This window comes from Lepidochelys kempii, chromosome 1 (genome assembly GCF_965140285.1).
Source record: "Lepidochelys kempii isolate rLepKem1 chromosome 1, rLepKem1.hap1, whole genome shotgun sequence".
Lineage (NCBI taxonomy): Eukaryota > Metazoa > Chordata > Testudines > Cheloniidae > Lepidochelys > Lepidochelys kempii.
In genome coordinates, this window is record NC_136380.1 from 212,647,975 (window position 1) to 212,668,676 (window position 20,702).

Genomic DNA, 20,702 nt, shown 5'->3' on the forward strand with positions numbered 1-20,702 from the left:
TGTGAGGAAAGTTAGTACTCCTATCTGAAAGGGATCAGCTAAGGAAGAGCCTTCACTGTATCTTATTTGAGGGGAGGGGGCAGGCAGTATGTGGAGAAGGGTGTTCCCCAGAGATACCAGGGAAGGGGGCAGGCATTGCAGGGTGCTCCTGAGAGATACTGTGCCAGTGGGGAAGGGGGTGCAAACATGGAGGGAGGGAGGCTCCTGTCCCCCAGTAAATGCTCTCTGGCACTGAATGTCTTCCTCTGCCTTTCTGCAGCACAGGGCTCCTGTGGGCACTGGTTCAGAGTCCCCCAGGGGAAACACTTCACTGACCATGAAAGAGGTGGAGGAGCTGGAGATGCTAACCCAGAAACTCATGAAGGATATGGAGCACCCACCCCATGCAGAAGCCTCCACTTCTGGTGGGTGCTGGCAAGTGAGGTCCCCCCATGGAGAAGCTGGGTATTACAGTCTGGGTTGTGGTGGCTATCCCCCTTCTCTAACCCTCTCCCCCCTCCTGTGGCAGAGCTGTGCGGCCTCTGCCGGAGGCCCTTGTCCCGAACTCAGCCAGCTGTACGTGCTCTTGACCATCTCTTCCATGTGGAGTGCTTCACCTGCTTCAAGTGTGAGAAGCAGCTGCAGGGGCAGCAGTTCTACAATGTGGACGAGAAGCCCTTCTGTGAGGACTGCTATGCTGTGAGTGATGAAGGGGCCCAGGGTGTTGGGGCATTGCTGTGCTGGAAGGGTAATGGGCATGGGGTTGCTGCTGTGCTCTCAGTGGGCACAGGGCCCTGTGTGGTTGGCCTGCCCTAGTCTCCCCTCCCTCAATTGCCTGAAGGAGGGCTGCCCCTCCTGTCCAGTGTGCCACCCTGGGCATACTGTTGGGTTGGGCTCTTGTCTCTCTGGTTCACTTGCTCTTTCCTCTCCCTAGGGTACCCTGGAGAAGTGCAGTGTCTGCAAACAAACCATCACAGACCGGATGCTGAAAGCCACAGGCAACTCATACCATCCCCAGTGCTTCACCTGTGTGGTGTGCCAGACCCCACTCGAGGGAGCCTCTTTCATTGTGGACCAGGCCAATCAGCCCCACTGTGTGGATGACTATCACAGGTAGGCAGGAGGCCTCTGGCCAGAGGAGGAGCCAGCCCCATAGGTAGGTAGTCTCCCAAGAGAGGGGAGCCACTCTCTCCCCCCCCGCCATCCTTGCTGCAGGGAGGCCCTCTTCCATACCAGGCTGCCTCTCCGCTCTCCTGCACTGTTTGACTGGATCCCCATTGGGAAGGCTGCTGTTGTCAGTGTCTCCTCTCCTCTGTGTGCTGCAGGAAGTATGCCCCCCGCTGCTCAGTCTGTGCCGAGCCCATCATGCCAGAGCCCGGAAAGGATGAGACCGTGCGTGTGGTGGCCTTGGAGAAGAACTTCCATATGAAGTGCTATAAGTGCGAGGTAACCAGCCGCTCTTCCAAATCTCCCTCCGTTTTCTCTATGTCCATTTCCTGTCCATGTCTCACTATGGCATTGTCCTGTTCTCAAGCCTGTCAACCCTCCCACGGGAGTCCCCCATGTGCATCTGTCTCTTCTCCTCCCCTCCCCCCCCCAATCTCATTCACATTAGTTTTAGTTGTCACTGAACTTCATTCATCTTCTCCTCCCCAGGACTGTGAGAGGCCCTTGTCTATTGAGGCAGATGAGAATGGCTGCTTCCCTCTGGATGGTCACGTACTGTGTATGAAGTGTCACACCACTCGTGCCAAAGCTGCACGCTGAGGGGCTTGGAGTGGGGTGGGCCCCTGATACCTCTCCTCCCCCATACCAATGGCCTGCATTCCCCTGCTCTCAATGGTCCAATCCCTTTGCCCCACAGGGCACATTCCTACCTACAGATACCCTGGCAGCAGTCCTTCCTTCACACAGGGATCACCACCCCTAATCCCCTCCTCCGTGCCAGGATCCCCTTCTGCAATGCCCGCTTTTCCTGGCCACAGTGCATTCCAGACTGGGGAGTATGGGAGATTCCTCTGTTTCCCCTAAATTGCTGTAGAATGGATATTTAAATAGTCTGGCCTCTCCAGCCCTGTGCTCTCACTCCTTCAGTTCCACCTGGTAGAGCTAGGCAGAACTACCTAGTGGTTGTCTGAGGCTAAAGGTATCTTTACTCCACGGAGCAGTACACGTATTTGGCATTGTGAGGTGAAGTGCCTTTCTCTTCAGCGCTCCTTTCTCTGCTGTCTCCCTCTCATGCCCATGCTCCTAGATGTAGGTATTTATGAGAAGAGTGGAGACCGAACTTGGTGGGTGGCCTTGCTCCCTGGGCTGGAAAGAGTTAATCTAGGTCAGGGGTGACCAACCTGAGCCGGAGAAAGAGCCAGAGTTTACCAATGTACACTGCCAAAGAGCCACAGTAATATGTCAGCAGCCCCCCATGAGCTCCCTCACCGCCCACCCACTGGTAGTGCCACAAATCAGCACCTCTCCTCCTTCCCCCCCCCCCCCATCAGTTGTTTTGTGGCATGTGGGAGGAGCGAGGGCATAGGCTCAGGGGAGGGGGTGGGAAGGGGTGGAATTGGGGTAAGGCCTGGGGCAGAGCCAGGGGTTGAGCAGTGAGCACACGCCACCACATTGGGAAGTTGGCGCCTGTAGCTCCAGCCCTGGAGTCGGTGCCTATACGAGGAGCTGCGTATTAACTTCTGAAGAGCTGCATGTGGTTCTGGAGCCACAGGTTGGCCACCCCTGTGCTAGGTTATAGCTTTCCTGCCTCTGTCAGATCTCACCAGCTGGCTGATCCTGTCTAACATTTTTCCCTGCCAGATAAACCGGTCAGCCTGGAGAGGGGCATCTCGCTGGGTTTGGGACCCTCTTCCTCCCCTCGTCTCCCAAAAGGTGTCTACTCCATTTCCTTTCATTCAGTGTCTTCCTTGGTGCTTGGCCCAGTTGCTTGGCATAGCAAACTATCCAAAGGATTTGTGTGTTTACAAAGGACTCTTAGAGCTCATTGTGGGGGCTGCCAGTGCCCAGTAGGGAATGGCCCCAGGGTGTGGTATGAGGATTCACTGCCAGCACAAGGTGGGAGGGATGTCTCCTCAGGTACCAATAGGGGTTGCTCACTGTTACTGGGAAGGCTGCAGTGAGATTGCAATGTCCTTGTTGGCTCTGCCTGTCACTAGGGTGATCCCCTCTTTCTGGGCTGGAATCTGTCTGACTGAACTGGCATTTTGGATACTGTACTTTCCAGCCACTGTGTGCATCTAATAAAGTGTTTTTGGGTTTTTTAATTGAAATCTCCTCCTTGGTCTGTTAATCCAACCTTGTGCACGAGAATCACCATGTTCCACCACCATACAGCCATGAGATAGCATTGCTGTCCCAGCAATGGTCCGGTCACTTCCCCATTCCACACCTGAACCCCAAGGTTATGGATTCTGCCTTTGCATTGGCAATGAAAAGGGCTGGGTTTCCCCCACCCTCTGTCATTCGCTTCCTCTTCACACTGTGTAAGCTGAAGAGCTCAAACTCTCTGCAAATCTGGCCCTTAGATCAAAGGTATTTAGGCACATATTGATGCAGATAATCAGGTGTTTTATCTGCTTAGGTACGTAACTCCTGTTGAAGCATCTCTAGGAGCCTTAGTACCTTTCAAAAATCTGACCCTAAAGCCCTCCATACTTTTGATTAGGCTAATTGTTTTTGTTCTCTGGACTGTCTCTAGAATTGAATGGTGCCCAACCTTGAATGCATGTCCTTCTTTGGAAGTACGGTAGCATCTCTGGGCTCATTCACAATGCTCCTGTTGTATCCTCTTCATTTTGACACCTAAATCTTTTTGTGGATCTAGCCCCACATGACACAGATCTTCAATTCCCCACTCAACTACTGCCTAATCCTCTAGGCACCTAAACTTCCTCTACTAAAGTTCCTTAGGTGCCAAGTTTCTGCCAGTGAGCATGTTCACAGCATCCTCAGTTGAGGTGCCTAGGTACTTATCTCACACTTAAGTATCAGTGGGATCCTCAGGTGGGGAAACACCTACTTGATCTTGCCTGTGGGGCCTGATCCATTCAGAGTTCTCCAAGCATGCCAAACCTCACATAAAATGGCAGGAGTGGAGAGTAGGTGGGGTGCCCACTGGTTAGAGCTCTCAGCTGGGATGTGGGAGACCCAGGTTCAGTTCCTTTCTGCCTGATGTGGAGAATGGATTTGAATTTGGGTGTGTCATCTCTCTCTCCTCCCCCCTCCCCCCGCACGCAAAAGAATGCCCTAACCACTGGTCTATGGAGTCCTTCTCTCTCAGAACAGCTCAAACAAGGGAATGAGAAGCATGTATGATGGGATAATATGATTTTGGCAATTAATTGATCTTTAAATATTCATGGTAAATAGGCCCGATGGGGTGGGATCTGAGTTACCCAGGAAAGAATTCTCTGTAGTATCTGGCTGGAGAATCTTGCCAATATGCTCAGGGTTCAGCTGATCGCCATATTTGGGGTCAGGAAGGAATTTTCCTCCATGGCAGATTGGAAGAGGTCCTGGAGGTTTTTTGCCTTCCTCTGTAGCATGGGGAACGGGTCACTTGCTGGAGGATTCTCTGCTCCTTGAAGTCTTTAAACCATGATTTGAGGACTTCAATAGCTCAGACAGGTGAGAGGCTTATCGCAGGAGTGTGTGGGATTCTGTGGCCTGCACTGTGCAGGAGGTCAGAGTAGATGATCATAATGGTCCCTTCTGACCTTAATATCTATGCCCCAGAATACTCCATAGACCAGTGTCTAGGGCACTTGCAGGGGAATGGGGGTGGGGTGGGGACTCAAAGTTCCAGTTTCTTCACATGAAGCAGAGAGGGCAATTGAGCCTGGGTGAGTGCTCTAACCCCTGGGGCAAAAATTATAAAGGGGGAGGAACAGTGCTACCATCTCCCTGCTTGTCTATTTTTTAAAAAAAAAACAAAAAACACACTCCTTGCCTGGCTTGGGTGCCTAGCCCCGGAAGAGGGGTTCGTGGCTGTGAATCCTGAGCAGAGATAGGCACCTCACCTCCTGTTAGCTTTGTCTAGTGTCTCTGTGGCACTCACAGGAGTGAAAAGCAGGAAGAACTTTAGACACTACAGCGTGTAGCTGGGACTCTGCTACACATGGTGTAGCAGTATAGAATGAGGAGGGACCAGTTTCTCATAGAACCACATTTTGTCTCCCTCTCACTTGCAACGTTTCATGTGTTTAACCAGTTCAGTATGTAGGTTGCCTTACCTTTACAATTGGAAACGCATACCATGAGTATGATGATTAAATTTTTGAGGCTTCAAAGTCAAACTATTAATTCAATTTTCTATTTTAGAGACAGGCAACAGTTGCCTCTCTCCAAAGATCACTTGCAAACTGAGACGTGACTGACCACTGAAACATCCCACTAGCAGCTTAGTGGTCACATGAATGCTTGATGCTTCTAGCAAGCAAGTGGTTGCGTATCTCATTCATAGGCCTTTCTAGCCTGAATAAGGATCAGGTGGCAATAATACTTGTTGCTTTACACACAAGTTCTTACATTCATTCCATCACTTCACAACCAACTACTGCTAGTGACACCTCGGGGAGTTAGATGTATAAATGCTCTCTATTTGACTGTCACTGTTGTCAGAAAACCCAGTAGCTCTTAGAGCTTGTCTACACTACCAAGTTTTGTTGACAAAACTTATGTTGATGCCCAAAAGTCAACAAAACAAAAAATTGCCAGTGTTCACACTTGCTCCCTCTGTCGACAGATCACGTCCACACTGGGGACACCATCAACAGGGTGAGCAAAGCACCATGTGTTTGTATCCTACAGTGCAGTGTTGTGGGAAGGAAGAACTGATCGCTGTGCATCTTGGGATTCTCTGAGTTCTCCTACGGCCCCCTTAGCTACCGAGAGCAGCATCACGAGTAGCTCTGAACTCTCTGTTATTGAGGAATGGCAAAGCAGCACGGCAGTCTGCCTGCTGCTGTGTTCCTAGTGCCAGGCAGAACAGGAGCATGCCAATGATTTGCTCTTTGTTCCCCAAAGGGAGCAGCACACACATACTTCCAGGAGCTTTGAAAGGGGCAGGGCGCATGCCTGCAGGGCAGCAGAGATCAAAACACTGAGCAGAGCAATCAGGGCAGTCATTGTGGGACACTGGCAGAAGCCAGTTTTGTTGACAAAACAATCAGCAGTGTCTACACTGGCTTTGTCAACAATAAAGGGAGGGGAGAAGACAAAAAGTCTCATAGGGATGGAAGTTTTTAGTCGCCAAAACTGGGCCTGGGTGTTTTTCGTGATGAAAGTCCCATTGTAGTGTGTACCACTCTTGCTGTTTTGTCACCAAAAGGCAATTTTTGGTGACAAAACTTGCCCGTGTAGACACGCCCTTATTTTGCCTGCATGTATGTGTAATCTTTTCTGCCTGATACTTATTTACAGCTGAATTAATGCTTCTAGAGCAGTGATAGGTGCTCTTGATTTTTGGTGCTGAAGGCTTCTATATACGTAGATAGGTTAAGGCGATGCTGAGCTTTCAATTGCATTGAAGTTGGAAAAGCATGTCCCATTGTGCATATGACCTCTCAACTCAGACAGCAAGCAATAGGACTAACATTATGGGATTATAACAGAAGGTACTTGTAAAATGCATATGTAATGCATACACACCCCACCTGGTTTGTGTGCTGAGCACTGTAGGGTGTGTATGCATTTTACAAGTACCTTCTGTTATAATCCTATAATGTTAGTCCTATTGCTTGCTGTCTGAGTTGAGAGATCATATGCACAATGGGACATACTTTTCCAACTTCAATGCAATTGAAAGCTCAGCATTGCCTTAACCTATCTACGTATATAGAATGTAACCTATTGCTTGTAATAAACTCATTGTTCCTGGTGGCAGGAAACAAGGGTGAGAGAGTTAAAAGCAACACTGCCAACTTGAAACTCATGTTTCCCTCTGAATGCTTCATTTCTATTCTAAATAACCCGCAAGATCAGTAGAATAGATGCACTCCATGCATCTAATGAAGTGGGTTCTAGCCCACGAAAGCTTATGCCCAGATAAATTTGTTAGTCTCTAAGGTGCCACAAGGACTCCTTGTTGTTTTTGCTGATACAGACTAACATGGCTATCACTCTGAAACCTAGAATAGAAGTGAAAGAGATTAGAGAACTATTCTCCTTGTTTGTTTACAATGTGTATTTGATAACATTGTCTAGCCATTTTTCCTGTTTTGTTGAAAGTTGGTTGCCCTTCCTGTATGATCCACTAGCATGATATCACTCAAATATTGCTCTGGGGAAGCTTCAGCCTATTCCCCAGGTTCTGCACAAGGGTATTTTACTTGTAACAGGTACAGCAAAGGGGTAGCTGGTAAATATATTGGGGAGGGTGTGTGTGTGTGTAAGGGACAGGAGAGGTAGATTCCAAGTTGCTCTTGAACTGACCTAAAAGTTCCTTCCACACCTAAGCTGGGTACCAGAAAACCATCACTGCCTGAATGTTTTGAAATTTGTCACCTTAAATTTAACTTTCAGGTTTACAGGGTCTTGCTGGGATAGATATACTGGCAAAGCAATTGTCATGTAGACAAGACCTTAGTTCCAGTGGCTGAGGTCTTAAAGGACAAAGAATCTGCATCTGTGTGTATGTGGCTATTGCTTGTCACATATACATCCCATGATCATAAAATTTGCCATAGAACCATAGGGTTAGAAGGGACCGCAAGGGTAATCTAATCTAGTCCCCTGCCAAGATGCAGGATTTATTGTGTCTAGACCATCCAAGACAGATGGCTCTCCAGCCTCCTTTTGAAAACCTCCAGTGAAGAAGCTTTCACAACCTCCCTAAGCAGTCTGTTCCATTGTCCTACTGGTCTTAAAGTTAAGAAGTTTTTCCTGAGATTTAATCTAAATCTGCTATGCTATCGTTTGACCCCATTGCCTCTTGTCCTGACTCTGTGGCAAAAGAGAACAACTTTTTCCATCTTTTTTTTATGGCAGCCTTTCAAGTATTTGAAGACGGCTGTCCTGTCTCCCCACCCCCACCTTAATCTCCTCTTTTACAAACTAAACATACCCAGGTTTCAGAGTAACAGCCGTGTTAGTCTGTATTCACAAAAAGAAAAGGAGTACTTGTGGCACCTTAGAGACTAACCAATTTATTTGAGCAAGAGCTTTCGTGAGCTACAGCTCACTTCATCGGATGCATACTGTGGAAAGTGTAGAAGATCTTTTTATACACACAAAGCATGAAAAAATACCTCCCCCCACCCCACTCTCCTGCTGATAATAGCTTATCTAAAGTGACCACTCTCCTTACAATGTGTATGATAATCAAGGTGGGCCATTTCCAGCACAAATCCAGGGTTTAACAAGAACATCTGGGGGGGGGGGTAGGAAAAAACAAGGGGAAATAGGTTTGAATAGAGACTGGGAGTGGCTAAGTTAATTGTATCAAATTTGCAAATGAATTCCAATTCAACAGTTTCTTGCTGGAGTCTGGATTTGAAGTTTTTTTGTTGTAATATCACAACTTTCTTGTCTGTAATCGCGTGACCAGAGAGATTGAAGTGTTCTCCGACTGGTTGATGAATGTTATAATTCTTGACATCTGATTTGTGTCCATTTATTCTTTTACGTAGAGACTGTCCAGTTTGACCAATGTACATGGCAGAGGGGCATTGCTGGCACATGATGGCATATATCACATTGGTGGATGTGTAGGTGAACGAGCCTCTGATAGTGTGGCCGATGTTATTAGGCCCTGTGATGGTGTCCCCTGAATAGATATGTGGGCACAGTTGGCAACGGGCTTTGTTGCAAGGATAGGTTCCTGGGTTAGTGGTTCTGTTGTGTGATATGTGGTTGCTGGTGAGTATTTGCTTCAGGTTGGGGGGCTGTCTGTAGGCAAGGACATCCATAGCGGCCAGGATGGTGTTATCAGGAAGATCACCGATGGATTGTAGTTTCCTCAGGAAGTCAGTGGTGTCTCGAAGGTAGCTGGGAGTGCTGGTAGCGTAGGGCCTGAGGAGGGAGTCTACATAGCCAGACAATCCTGCTGTCAGGGTGCCAATGCCTGAGATGATGGGGCGCCCAGGATTTCCAGGTTTATGTATCTTGGGTAGTAGATAGAATATCCCAGGTCGGGGTTCCAGGGGTGTGTCTGTGCGGATTTGATCTTGTGCTTTTTCAGGGAGTTTCTCTATATCATATATCTATATCTACATACAGACATATACATACATATACATGATATATATATACACACATACATATATACATATAGATATATCTATATCTACATCATAATCAAAAAGGCTGACAAAGGAGGTGCTGTTGTCATCATGAATAGGTCAGAATATGAACAAGAGGCTGCTCGGCAGGTCTCCAACACCACTTTCTACAAGCCATTACCCTCTGATCCCACTGAGAGTTACCAAAAGAAACTACAGCATTTGCTCAAGAAACTCCCTGAAAAAGCACAAGATCAAATCCGCACAGACACACCCCTGGAACCCCGACCTGGGATATTCTATCTACTTCCCAAGATCCATAAACCTGGAAATCCTGGGCGCCCCATCATCTCAGGCATTGGCACCCTGACAGCAGGATTGTCTGGCTATGTAGACTCCCTCCTCAGGCCCTACGCTACCAGCACTCCCAGCTACCTTCGAGACACCACTGACTTCCTGAGGAAACTACAATCCATCGGTGATCTTCCTGATAACACCATCCTGGCCACTATGGATGTAGAAGCCCTCTACACCAACATTCCACACAAAGATGGACTACAAGCCGTCAAGAACACTATCCCCGATAATGTCACGGCTAACCTGGTGGCTGAACTTTGTGACTTTGTCCTTAACTATTTTACATTTGGGGACAATGTATACCTTCAGATCAGCGGCACTGCTATGGGTACCCGCATGGCCCCACAGTATGCCAACATTTTTATGGCTGACTTAGAACAATGCTTCCTCAGCTCTCGTCCCCTAATGCCCCTACTCTACTTGCGCTATATTGATCATAGGCAGTGATCATAGGCATCTTCATCATCTGGACTCATGGAAAAGAAGCCCTTGAGGAATTCCACCATGATTTCAACAATTTCCATCCCACCATCAACCTCAGCCTGGTCCAGTCCACACAAGAGATCCACTTCCTGGACACTACAGTGCTAATAAACGATGGTCACATAAACACCACCCTATACCGGAAACCTACTGACTGCTATTCCTACCTACATGCCTCCAGCTTTCACCCTGACCATACCACACGATCCATCGTCTACAGCCAAGCTCTGCGATACAACCGCATTTGCTCCAACCCCTCAGACAGAGACAAACACCTACAAGATCTCTATCAAGCATTCTTACAACTACAATACCCACCTGCGGAAGTGAAGAAACAGATTGATAGAGCCAGAAGAGTTCCCAGAAGTCTCCTACTACAGGACAGGCCTAACAAAGAAAATAACAGAACGCCACTAGCCATCACCTTCAGCCCCCAACTAAAACCCCTCCAACGCATTATTAAGGATCTACAACCTATCCTGAAGGATGACCCAACACTCTCACAAACCTTGGGAGACAGGCCAGTCCTTGCCTACAGACAGCCCCCCAACCTGAAGCAAATACTCACCAACAACCACATACCACACAACAGAACCACTAACCCAGGAACCTATCCTTGCAACAAAGCCCGTTGCCAACAGTGCCCACATATCTATTCAGGGGACACCATCACAGGGCCTAATAACATCGGCCACACTATCAGAGGCTCGTTCACCTGCACATCCACCAATGTGATATATGCCATCATGTGCCAGCAATGCCCCTCTGCCATGTACATTGGTCAAACTGGACAGTCTCTATGTAAAAGAATAAATGGACACAAATCAGATGTCAAGAATTATAACATTCATAAACCAGTCGGAGAACACTTCAATCTCACTGGTCACGTGATTACAGACATGAAAGTTGTGATATTACAACAAAATAACTTCAAATCCAGACTCCAGCAAGAAACTGTTGAATTGGAATTCATTTGCAAATTTGATACAATTAACTTAGGTTACCTTGCATAATGACTTAGCCACTCCCAGTCTCTATTGAAGCCTATTTCCCCTTGTTTTTTTCCTACACGCCCCCCCCCCCCCCCCGACGTTCTTGTTAAACCCTGGATTTGTGCTGGAAATGGCCCACCTTGATTATCATACACATTGTAAGGAGAGTGATCACTTTAGATAAGCTATTAGCAGCAGGAGAGTGGGGTGGGAGGAGGTATTTTTTCATGCTTTGTGTGTATATAAAAAGATCTTCTACACTTTCCACAGTATGCATCCGATGAAGTGAGCTGTAGCTCATGAAAGTTTATGCTCAAATAAATTGGTTAGTCTCTAAGGTGCCACAAGTACTCCTTTTCTTTAAGCATACCCAGTTCCTTCAGCCTTTGCTCATATGGCTTGCATTCCTTCCCTTTAATCATCTTTGTTGCTTGCGTCTGGATCGTTTCCAGGTTCTCTGTTTCTATGTATTGGTGACCAAGATTGGACACACTACTCCAGCTGAGGCCTAACCAGTGCCAAGTAGAGTGGTACTATCATCTCCCGTGACTTGCATGCTATGCCTCTGTTAACGCAACCTAAAATTGCATGTGTTTGCGTTTTTTTTTTTAACAGCATCGCATTGCTGACTCATGTTGAGGTTGTGATCCACCACAACTCGCAGATCCTTCTCAGCAGTGCTGCAGCCAAGACAGTTTTTTTCCCCATTCTGTATTTGTGCCTTTGGTTTTTCTACTCCAAGTTTAGCACCTTACATTTGTCTTTGTTGAATTTTATTTTGTTGTCTATAGCCCAATCCTCCAATTTATCAAGATCCCTCTGAATTTTCGCTCCAAGGTATCAGCAAACCCCTGCCCTCTCGCAGCTTTGTCTCATCTATAGACTTGATCAGTATGCTCTCTATACCTACCTCCAGGTCATTAATAAAGATCCCTGTGGAACTCCACTTGAGACCTCCCTCCAATCTGACATCATTCCATTAATAGTTACTCTTTGCAGTTGTTTAACCATTTTTGTATCCACTTAATGGTAGTTCCACCAATCCTGCATTTCTCCAGTGTAGTTATCAGAATGTTATGTGGGACTGTCAAAAGCCTTGCTGAAGTCCAGGTATAATACGTCCATCATGTAGCAGTTGTGTGTGCAGTAGACAAAAGCCTTTCTGCAATACACCGGTGGGGGTGGGGTCAAAATTTGCAATAGGAAATCTAATTCTGGATTTCTTGTGTGCATTTAAACCAGCAATATGCCTTGTTGATTGTCTACTACATGCTTCCTGTAGTAGGAAGATGCTGAAGTGCTTGTGTTTGCATATAGAGACTTGCCCAGCGACCTAATAGCTGAATGTGGTTGTTGCTAGGGTGACCACACACAAGTGTGAAAAATCGGGATGGGCGTGGGGGGTAATAGGTGTCTATATAAGACAGCCCCAAATATCAGGACTGTTCCTATAAAATTGGGACATCTGGTCACCCTAGTGGTTGCATACCTGAAACTCTACACAACAGGACAAGAAGTGAAGCATAATATTCCATTCTGTTGAAATGGCATGGGAGAGTGATTGGGAGTATAGAAAATGTGGGCTGCTGGCCTGAAATATGCAATTTTGCAGATGGAAAACTGGATCTTTTCCGGAAAACCAGTCTCACTGATTGGCGTGGGGCAGCGAGCACTAAGTACAAGCTAGACAAGATGGATACTGCATCTAGTACCGCAGTGGTCACCAACCGGTTGATCACAATTGACTGGTCGATCCTAGAAGATGTCCCAATTGATTGCGATCTCTGGTAGTGGAGCTTGGCTGCCGCTAAGGCAGACTCCCTACCTTGGCCCCACACTGCTCCCGAAAGCAGCCAGCGCGGCTCAGCTTGGGGGGAAGGGGTCTCCCTTTGCATGCTGCTCCTGCCTGCAAGCATTGCCCCTGCAGCTTGCATTATCAGGGAGAGCTGTAGGGGCGGTGCTTGCAGAGAGGGCAGCATGCAGAACCACATGCCCCCCTTCGCAGGGGTATGTTGGCTCCTTCCTGGAGTGGTGTGGGGCCATGGTAGGCAGGGAGCCTACCTTAGCCTCCTTGCACCTGCCACCGACCGGGAGCTGCTGGAGGTAAGTGCTGCCTGGTGGGAGGCTGCACCCTATACCCCCCCTCCTGCACCCCAAACCCCAGCCCTGAGCCCCCTCCTGGAGCCAGCACCCTGTACCCCCTCCTACATCCCAATCCCCTGCCCCAGGCTCAGCCCAGAGTCCCCTCCCACACTGCGAATGTCTCAGCACCAGCCCGGTGAAAGTGAGGGTGGGGGAGAGCGAGCAGGGCAGGGCTTTGGGAAAGGGGCAAAAAAGTTGGTTGAAAAGTGATCTTGGGTGTAAAACAGAGACCCCTGTACTACTGACTGCGAGTGTCCTTCCACGGGGAGTTGCTGCTTGGTTGTGCCTCCTATTTTTATTCTGAGGGTATTTTCATGCTGCTGCTGTGCTTCTGCCTAGCTTGCCTGGCATTCTGGGGATGTGTCGTCATTCATGTCTGAGTAAAACACAAATACTCCAGTGACAGATAATGCATTTGTTTTTTCTTAGCACACTAATTCATTGCCAATTGTAGCCAACAGGGATACAAGTCCTAGAAGTGTCTTTGCTTGCTATCGAAGCAAGCGTGTTCAACAGGAAACTGATGAGTAGCCCCTCAAGTTGAATCAGCGGAAGGATCTTGTGCTGAGAGAACTTGGACTGGTGTGCCTTTTTGGAAAGGTGGTGTGGAACTGGAGCCTGCTGATTCCTCCTGTTCCCACCACATTGGAACATACTCCTAGCCAACTAAACCTGTGTGAAATGGGGGTGTCCAGACTGATGCAGGGGTATTTTGAGAACTGATTGGTCTTTTGAAGTTAAGGGTTTTTAAAAATCTATGCTTCGGCTTTGTTTGAGGTGTGTGGTTTGTTTTTTTTTTTTTGTCAGAGCACAAGCAGTTGAGGGTTTTCTGGGATCAGGGATCAGGAGAAGGTAACTTTGGCAATGTGTGATTTTGTTTTTAAACAAAATCAGCTGTAACACCTCCATAGTTTAGAGTAGGAATTCAAAAACTGGCCTGTCATGTGTTGAGAGAAGTTGTCTTTTGTTGTACCTGTGACTTCCAAGTATTTGCCACGTTATCTATGCCTCTAAACATCTCAGTGTTTGCCCAAGCTCAGTGCAGCTTACTCTACAGATGTTCCTTGATTTTGAAGAATGTTCCAAGTGCATAGGTTCTCAGTACCCCTTTGTTTAGGGGAAGATGCACCAGGCTTGAAGTCAGCGGAACAGGGCCTCACGTATAGCCTTTTCTACTGCCTGGTGTTAATGTTTCTGTATACTTCATAACCCTTGTGGCTAAACAAGGCTGCATGTCCCTACCCAAGGGGCAGACAAATATTCTTCATTCTTTACAGCTAGAGGCAACTGAGAAATTGCACAAGCTTATGATCACATTACATACTTTCTTTCTCTTTCCCTCCCTATTCCATTATAAAGGATCTATATTGGCTGAAGAAGGGTTGCTTGTGGGATGCCTACCACACTGGAAGATGTGTAGACAATTAGGGAGGACGTTGCATGAAAAAAGATGACTTTGTGTTTAAGCCCCTGGATTGGAAACTAGGCAGTTTTTCTGTGTCTGACATAGACTTCAAGCTGCTATTGGGCAAATCACTTAAACCAGAGTCTTTGCAAGATTGCTAATTGTATGCTTCTCATTTTCTGGAGGCCCACCATGAAACACTTATGACCTGACTTCTGCAATTGTGAGAATGCTCTCAACTAAAGTTGGAGACAGTGGGTGCTGAAGATGGTCGTTGTAACAAAGGGGACTTAAAATAGTGGTCATACACAACTTTGGCTTTAATGTCTCTGTGCCTGTGTTAGTTCTTCAGCTATCTTATCTCCATCTCCCAGGGATGTTGGGAAGTTGCATTCAGTTGTGTGGGAGGCTCTCTGACATTGTCAAAGAAGCCCAAGAGAAATGAATATTTGTTCCTGCAGTCAATAAAATAAATATTGGATAGCTGCCTCAGTGACCTGAGCACCGTTGTTCTTTTTTCCCAGCCCTGGCTGGGATGATTTAACTGGGAATTGGTCCTGCTTTGAGCAGGGGGTTGGACTAGATGACCTTCTGGGGTCCCTTCCAACCCTGATATTCTATGATTCTTGTGCACTGAATGAGGGAAGGGTCCTAGGGAAAGATAGTATGTGATCATGTATATGTTGTACCCCAATATATACTAGGGTTACAGCATAAGGTAGGATGATAGTAGGGAATGTGTTACTGAACGTGGGGATTGTGAATAAATGTGGCTATTGCTGTGCAAATAAATTATTTAGCCCTGTGTTTACTCTGCCACTTTTGGTGTTGAGTAGAAACCAGGCTGCATCAAGTTTCTGAATCTACAGCAAGTAGGTTATCTCATCAGCCTCCTATGTTCCAGTTTATTAAGACAAATGTTTAGTTTTAGGTCAATAAGGTCAAACTGCCCCACTTGAAATCCAGCTAGACTTAACACTGCTGCTTAAAAATTGATGAAAGCTTTAACCATGGCTGTTCCAGATGGAGGACTGCACCCTCTTATTGCCTATCATTCTGCATGGACTAGAAAGGCAAAAGTCTAGCTTGAGTTCCCAACATCTCTTCCTGTAGCATACAGCACTTGGGGAGGCACCCTACCCACCTATGAAGCCAGCCCCCTTATGGGGTGAGCACTGCTGAGCTGAGTCCCACAAGTCAAAATTAAGGAAATTCTACATCTCCTGCAAATCCTGTCTTTTGCTTTATTTTAAAGGATTCCAGCTCTCTTCATCTCTTTTGTTCTTCTCTCCATGGCCCATGTGCCACTAGCACCCAGTGACAGCCCTCTGCTCTTGGCAAGGACATGAGGAAATCAGATTTCCTGCAGCACTAGTAATGAGTGGGGGCCTTACATAAGCTAATCAACAGCATGTGGTATATGATCATGCAGTTCAGATAACTTTTTTTTTTGTGACCAGCTGCAGAACTAATCCGAGGGAGGGGGAAAGAATGTCTTCTAAATAGAGAGCCAGGAGTAATGGTGTCTGGAAAGGGGTCCAGGCCTGGGGCTCCTGTTCAGCAGCCTGCATTGTATTTCACTACTGTAATTAAAATGCTACCTTATGCTTCAGTGGCGGGGGTAGGAGTTTTCTTGGGAAAGATTTGACATTCTGGTGTCTGACTCCCTTGAACTGGGGGAGGTTGGGAAAGCAAGCCTTGTAAGTTGAAGAGAAATCTCCATTCTCTGATGCTGGCTGGCCATAGAGTAGGGTCTCTCCTGCAGTGTGGCTGCAGAGCTGACAAGAGTGTCATTTCTGCAGCAGCAGCTGGGAGTGCCTACACTGGCTTCACTTGAGTGCTTGCATGGCTGACAGCTGTGCCACTGCAGCAGGGCTGTGGTCTGTCAGATCTTACAATGCCAGGGCAGCCAGTTTGGGCTGGAGCTGGGAGATCCCCAGGGACAACATAAGTGATACAGTATTAATAGATACAGCAGTAAATCCTGCCCCACTGGGGTGAGGGACTCCTGGGGTTGAGTGCCTGTTGGGGAACAGGGGAAGGTATAAGCCAGCTCAGGTTTGAGCAGTGCGGCACGAGAGAGCCTATGCCTAGCACAGCTGGCCCTTACAGATCTCGCCCTGCCTCTGGACACTACTGAAGGAAAGCTCCCTATAGTGCCCACATACTAGTCAAGGAAAGCCACAGAGCCCCTGCCTCTGCCATTAGTTTATTTACAAAAAAGTTACAGCCCACAGTGCCTTCCCCTGAGCACCAAGACTTTAAAAATCCATATTTATTCCACACAGGAACAATTCCCCCCTTGCAGCAAAAGCAGCCCATCCCCACATTTGGAACAGGCTGCAGAGGAGAACAGGAGAAGGGGAAGTACAGGCTACACATGGTGGGGTGTGAATATCCCTGCTTCAGCATTAACCCTGGTTTTGTCTCATGGAAGAAACTACAGGAAGCACATGAGCAAGAGCAGGGTACCCCATTTCCTTCTTTTTCAGGCTCTCCCCTCCCTCACAGGGAGGATGGTGCAGTGTATAATAGGGGAAGGTGTATATAGTTATTTAGCATTATTGGCAGATAAACTCACTGCAATGAGAGCTAAGAACAATCCTTACCCTGATCTCTGCAGATGATTGTACCTGCTTCCACCATAACAATGAAATGGGGAAGGCAGATGCCCTGTTGCTGCAATAAGGAACATGCTCCAAAGGTGGTAGCAGGAAAAGCAGGGATGGGGCTTTCTTCTGTCCAAGCCCCCATATAGGTTCCCTAGAGATTTCAGTTCTTGTCTCTCAACAGATCTTAACAGGGTCGTCACTCCATGTGTCTTTGCATCCCTAAAGATTTCCTCCTCTGTATCACTCAGGCCCCAATCTGTGCTGCAGGGGCTATTTCAGTGCTGCACAGAATATTGTACAGAGAATGTCAAGTGCTGGAGCTGAGAACGCTGTCCTGGCTCTGGTGTATGTACAGCACCCTGCAGCCTCGGTGCAGACACACTCATGGATGGAGTAAAGGAGCAGGCAGAGCAGAGCAGGCAGGTTTTGCAAGAGAGTTCTTTTTGTCCTGTTAGTTGCTTTGATCACCTCAGTCTCTCGTCTTGGAAACAACTGCTATGGGAATGGCTCCAAGTGACACCCAGTAGGCTTGGGAACGTTGGCAGCTTGAGGGCCTGAGGCCCGGTCACTCCTTGAAGCCCTGGATGCTACAGAGAATCCTCTTCTGGTGGCCTGGAAGTGACACCCCCATCTTTTTCAAGTCCCTTAAAGAGATTGGGGGAGGGAGAAGAGAAAGATCGGTTGACTCAATGCTCTTGCTCCTTGTTGACAGGGGAATGGAGTGGCACAGGGCTACCATTCATTCTGTGGAAATGTGGAAATCAAACTCTAGGATCAGTTCCTAGGTCCAGGCACTTCTCCCTGCCTTTATCTTAGAGCCTACTGCCCCCCAGTGCCCTCCCCTGTAGTCAATGGATGTTGAGAGCCTACAGCAGGGCTGCATGTCACTACTGCCATCAGACTCAGCAACTTACTCTTCCTGCCGGCATGGGGATGTGGGACGTGAAGGGAGAAAGATGGACACCCATGACACTGGACCTAAATGTCACTGTTGTAACTATCACACATGATACACCAGTTGTCTTCCCCCCCGCAGAATAAACCAGCATCTTCCTACGTCCCACTCCTATGGCTCCTGCCCTTCCTCTAGGCAGATGCTTCCTTAAATTATGTACTTACCATACTCCCCTGGTGCTATGCCCCTCCCATTTCCTGATATCTCCTTACAAGCATGAGGGCTATGCCACCCACGCAGCCTGCTCTGACTCCTTCCTATTGAGCATCAACCACATGGGCTCTCTGCTGTCCAGGTGGCATGGATGAGCAGCACCTGGTTCAGGCTCCCCATGGACAGAGCAGAGAAGACTGTCAGTTGGCAGAGCCTGCAGAGGAATCTGTCCTCAAAGGTAGGGGAAGTCCTGTTAGACTCAGCTCTGCTCCTTGATGTACTTTCCCCTCTGGGTCTGAGCAGCAGATAGCCCTCTTTCCTGGCACTGGAGTCCCAGGCAGAGCTTTAGCATCTCCAGACCAGACATGCTGTACCTGCAGCAGACTGTGCCTGCCACTGAGAAACTAAAGCTGGTAGAGCACAGAGTGGCTGGCCAGCTGACTGAGAGAGACCATGGATAACATGTCCCTACAGAGCCTCACATTCTGCCTTCCCTGCCTAGCCAGTTCAGAGTCTGATGCAAGCCCCTGCTCCTCCTTTCCAAAGTCCTACATGGCTGGGAACAGGCCTGCTCAGGAGACTGCCTCTCAGTGCTCAAGAAGAGCAGCTGCCTGTGGCTGATGGCTGTCCACAATACGTCTGGGAGGACACAGCAGAACCAGAACCAGAACTCCAGGAGGGCAGAGCAGAAAAGACTCAGCTGGCAGAGCCTATGAGGAGGTGGAGGGCTACAGCTATGGAACAAGCTCCAGGGGATTAGGATGAGTTGGTTTTATCACCTTCCGGGAAAGGGGAAAGCTTCCCCTCTTTGTGACTCCAGAGAGCTGGAAGGGGATGCTATGATCCCCATGGGTAATCTGTGTACTCATTTCTGGAGGTGTGCTCAGATACCACAGGGATGGCTGCATAAGTTTAGTGTGGGTCTCACCCCATGCCCTGCTGGCTCTAAGAGGAGCCAGGTCTACCCAGGAGGACCACAGTGGCTTCTGCTTACTCAGTAGTGAGCTCCAGGATGGATTCCATGGTGTCCAAGCCAGCGGTGCGGAAGTTGATGATATACCGCTTCATGCGGATGGATTCCAGCCATTCTGGGATTGACCTATAAGGGATCCCGTCAGACCCACTGCAGCTGGGGAGCCGCAGCGTCACCCTGGGGACAAAAAGTCATTATCAAGGCAACTACCTTGAACTGAATGCCAGCACCATAAAACTGAAACTTATCTAAAGAGCAAGAGTATCCTCTGCTGGGGCCAGGCAGGTTTGTCTGCTCCCTACACTCCCTGAGCCTTAACTCAGCAACAGTGTCCTGTGCTGGCACCAAAGAGACAGTACTTCCATGTCCTGCACACACAGCCTGGAGGCTCCTCTCCCCTGTGTTGTCAGTGCCCCATCTTCTGGGGAGAGCACCGATGCTGGAGCCAGGAACCAACTGCATTCTCTCCCAGTTCTGCGAAACCTCCCACCCCAGCACCACCTACCTGGGGTCGAAGTCTGCAACAGATCGGAGTAAATGGGGGCTGGAGATGAAATGTTCTAGCTGGCCCTGGATCTCCTGGAAGCGGGGCCGTCGCATGCGATCGTGCGACCAGCAGCCTTTCATGAGCTCATAGAGGATGGATGGGCAGTCCACAGGGGGGGGGAGTCGGTACCCATCCTCTATGCTCTTCATCACCTACACCCAGAAGGACAGAGAGACTTGTGAACAAATTCTACTCATGGCAGAGACACCACAGAGATTATCAAAGAGGAGCCAGAATGCCTCCCTAGGGAAAGCCATGCGATGGTCACAGAGTTCTGTGGAGCCCTGTGCGATGAAAAGCAGATGGGGTCACTTCATAAACATGTATGGGGGAAGGTTACTGGGCAGCCTAGTGAGGGATCAGGATGCTTGGAGGTGCCAGGGAGCACATTGATAGGTACAATGGGGTTTAAATTGACACTTGTCACTGGGCTCCCATCTCCATACACACATGTTCATCTTTCCAGATGTGAGATATGGGGGTCTATAGTCCTGTCCCAGGATTAGTGGGGAAAGGGTTAACAATCTCTGAGGAAGAATTCAGCGGGATAATCTTGCTGAGGCAGGGAGTGGAGAATAGGGATGATAAGGTAAAATAATTATCCAGAATACTACAAAAGGGTAGTCTGGGTGGGAGGAGACTGAGAGGGGTTTTCAGAGGTGAAGGGAGGAAAAGAGCTTTTCTCTGTACTTATGGTGGCCTTGGCCAGAGTAAGCCATCCTTTATCTTTATATGGGATTATAGCTGAAGAAGCCCTTGCATAACCAACTCTGCTGGGAACAGCCTGCCACGTGGTGTGGGGGAAATATAAGTGTGACACCTCAGAGGGCTGGGTCTTTTTTCCTCGCTCCACTAACATGAATGAGGTTAGGGTAAC

At 48.2% G+C, this 20,702-nt stretch overlaps 2 protein-coding genes across 6 annotated transcripts in view; one reads left to right on the forward strand and one right to left on the reverse strand.

Moving 5' to 3' along the window:
• ZYX (zyxin) overlaps nt 1-15,113 on the forward strand; it is a 33,776-nt gene extending 18,663 nt beyond the window's left edge. For 2 of the 5 annotated variants that reach the window (XM_073312539.2, XM_073312546.1), the window contains exons 6-10: nt 260-404; nt 509-678; nt 914-1,092; nt 1,305-1,425; nt 2,788-3,251. In XM_073312539.2, the coding sequence (XP_073168640.1) occupies nt 260-404; nt 509-678; nt 914-1,092; nt 1,305-1,425; nt 2,788-2,997 (825 nt within the window). In that variant the 3' untranslated portion in view covers nt 2,998-3,251. The other 3 variants (XM_073312575.2, XM_073312565.2, XM_073312557.2) reach the window with 3 other exon arrangements.
• A 1,665-nt stretch (nt 15,114-16,778) lies between these two features.
• EPHA1 (EPH receptor A1) overlaps nt 16,779-20,702 on the reverse strand; it is a 64,514-nt gene continuing 60,590 nt past the window's right edge. The window contains exons 16-18 of the mRNA XM_073312508.2: nt 19,784-19,977; nt 19,300-19,455; nt 16,779-17,841 (exon numbers count right to left, since the gene is read on the reverse strand). Coding sequence (XP_073168609.2) covers nt 17,763-17,841; nt 19,300-19,455; nt 19,784-19,977 — 429 coding nt within the window. The 3' untranslated portion in view covers nt 16,779-17,762. The remainder of the gene's footprint in view (nt 17,842-19,299; nt 19,456-19,783; nt 19,978-20,702) is intronic.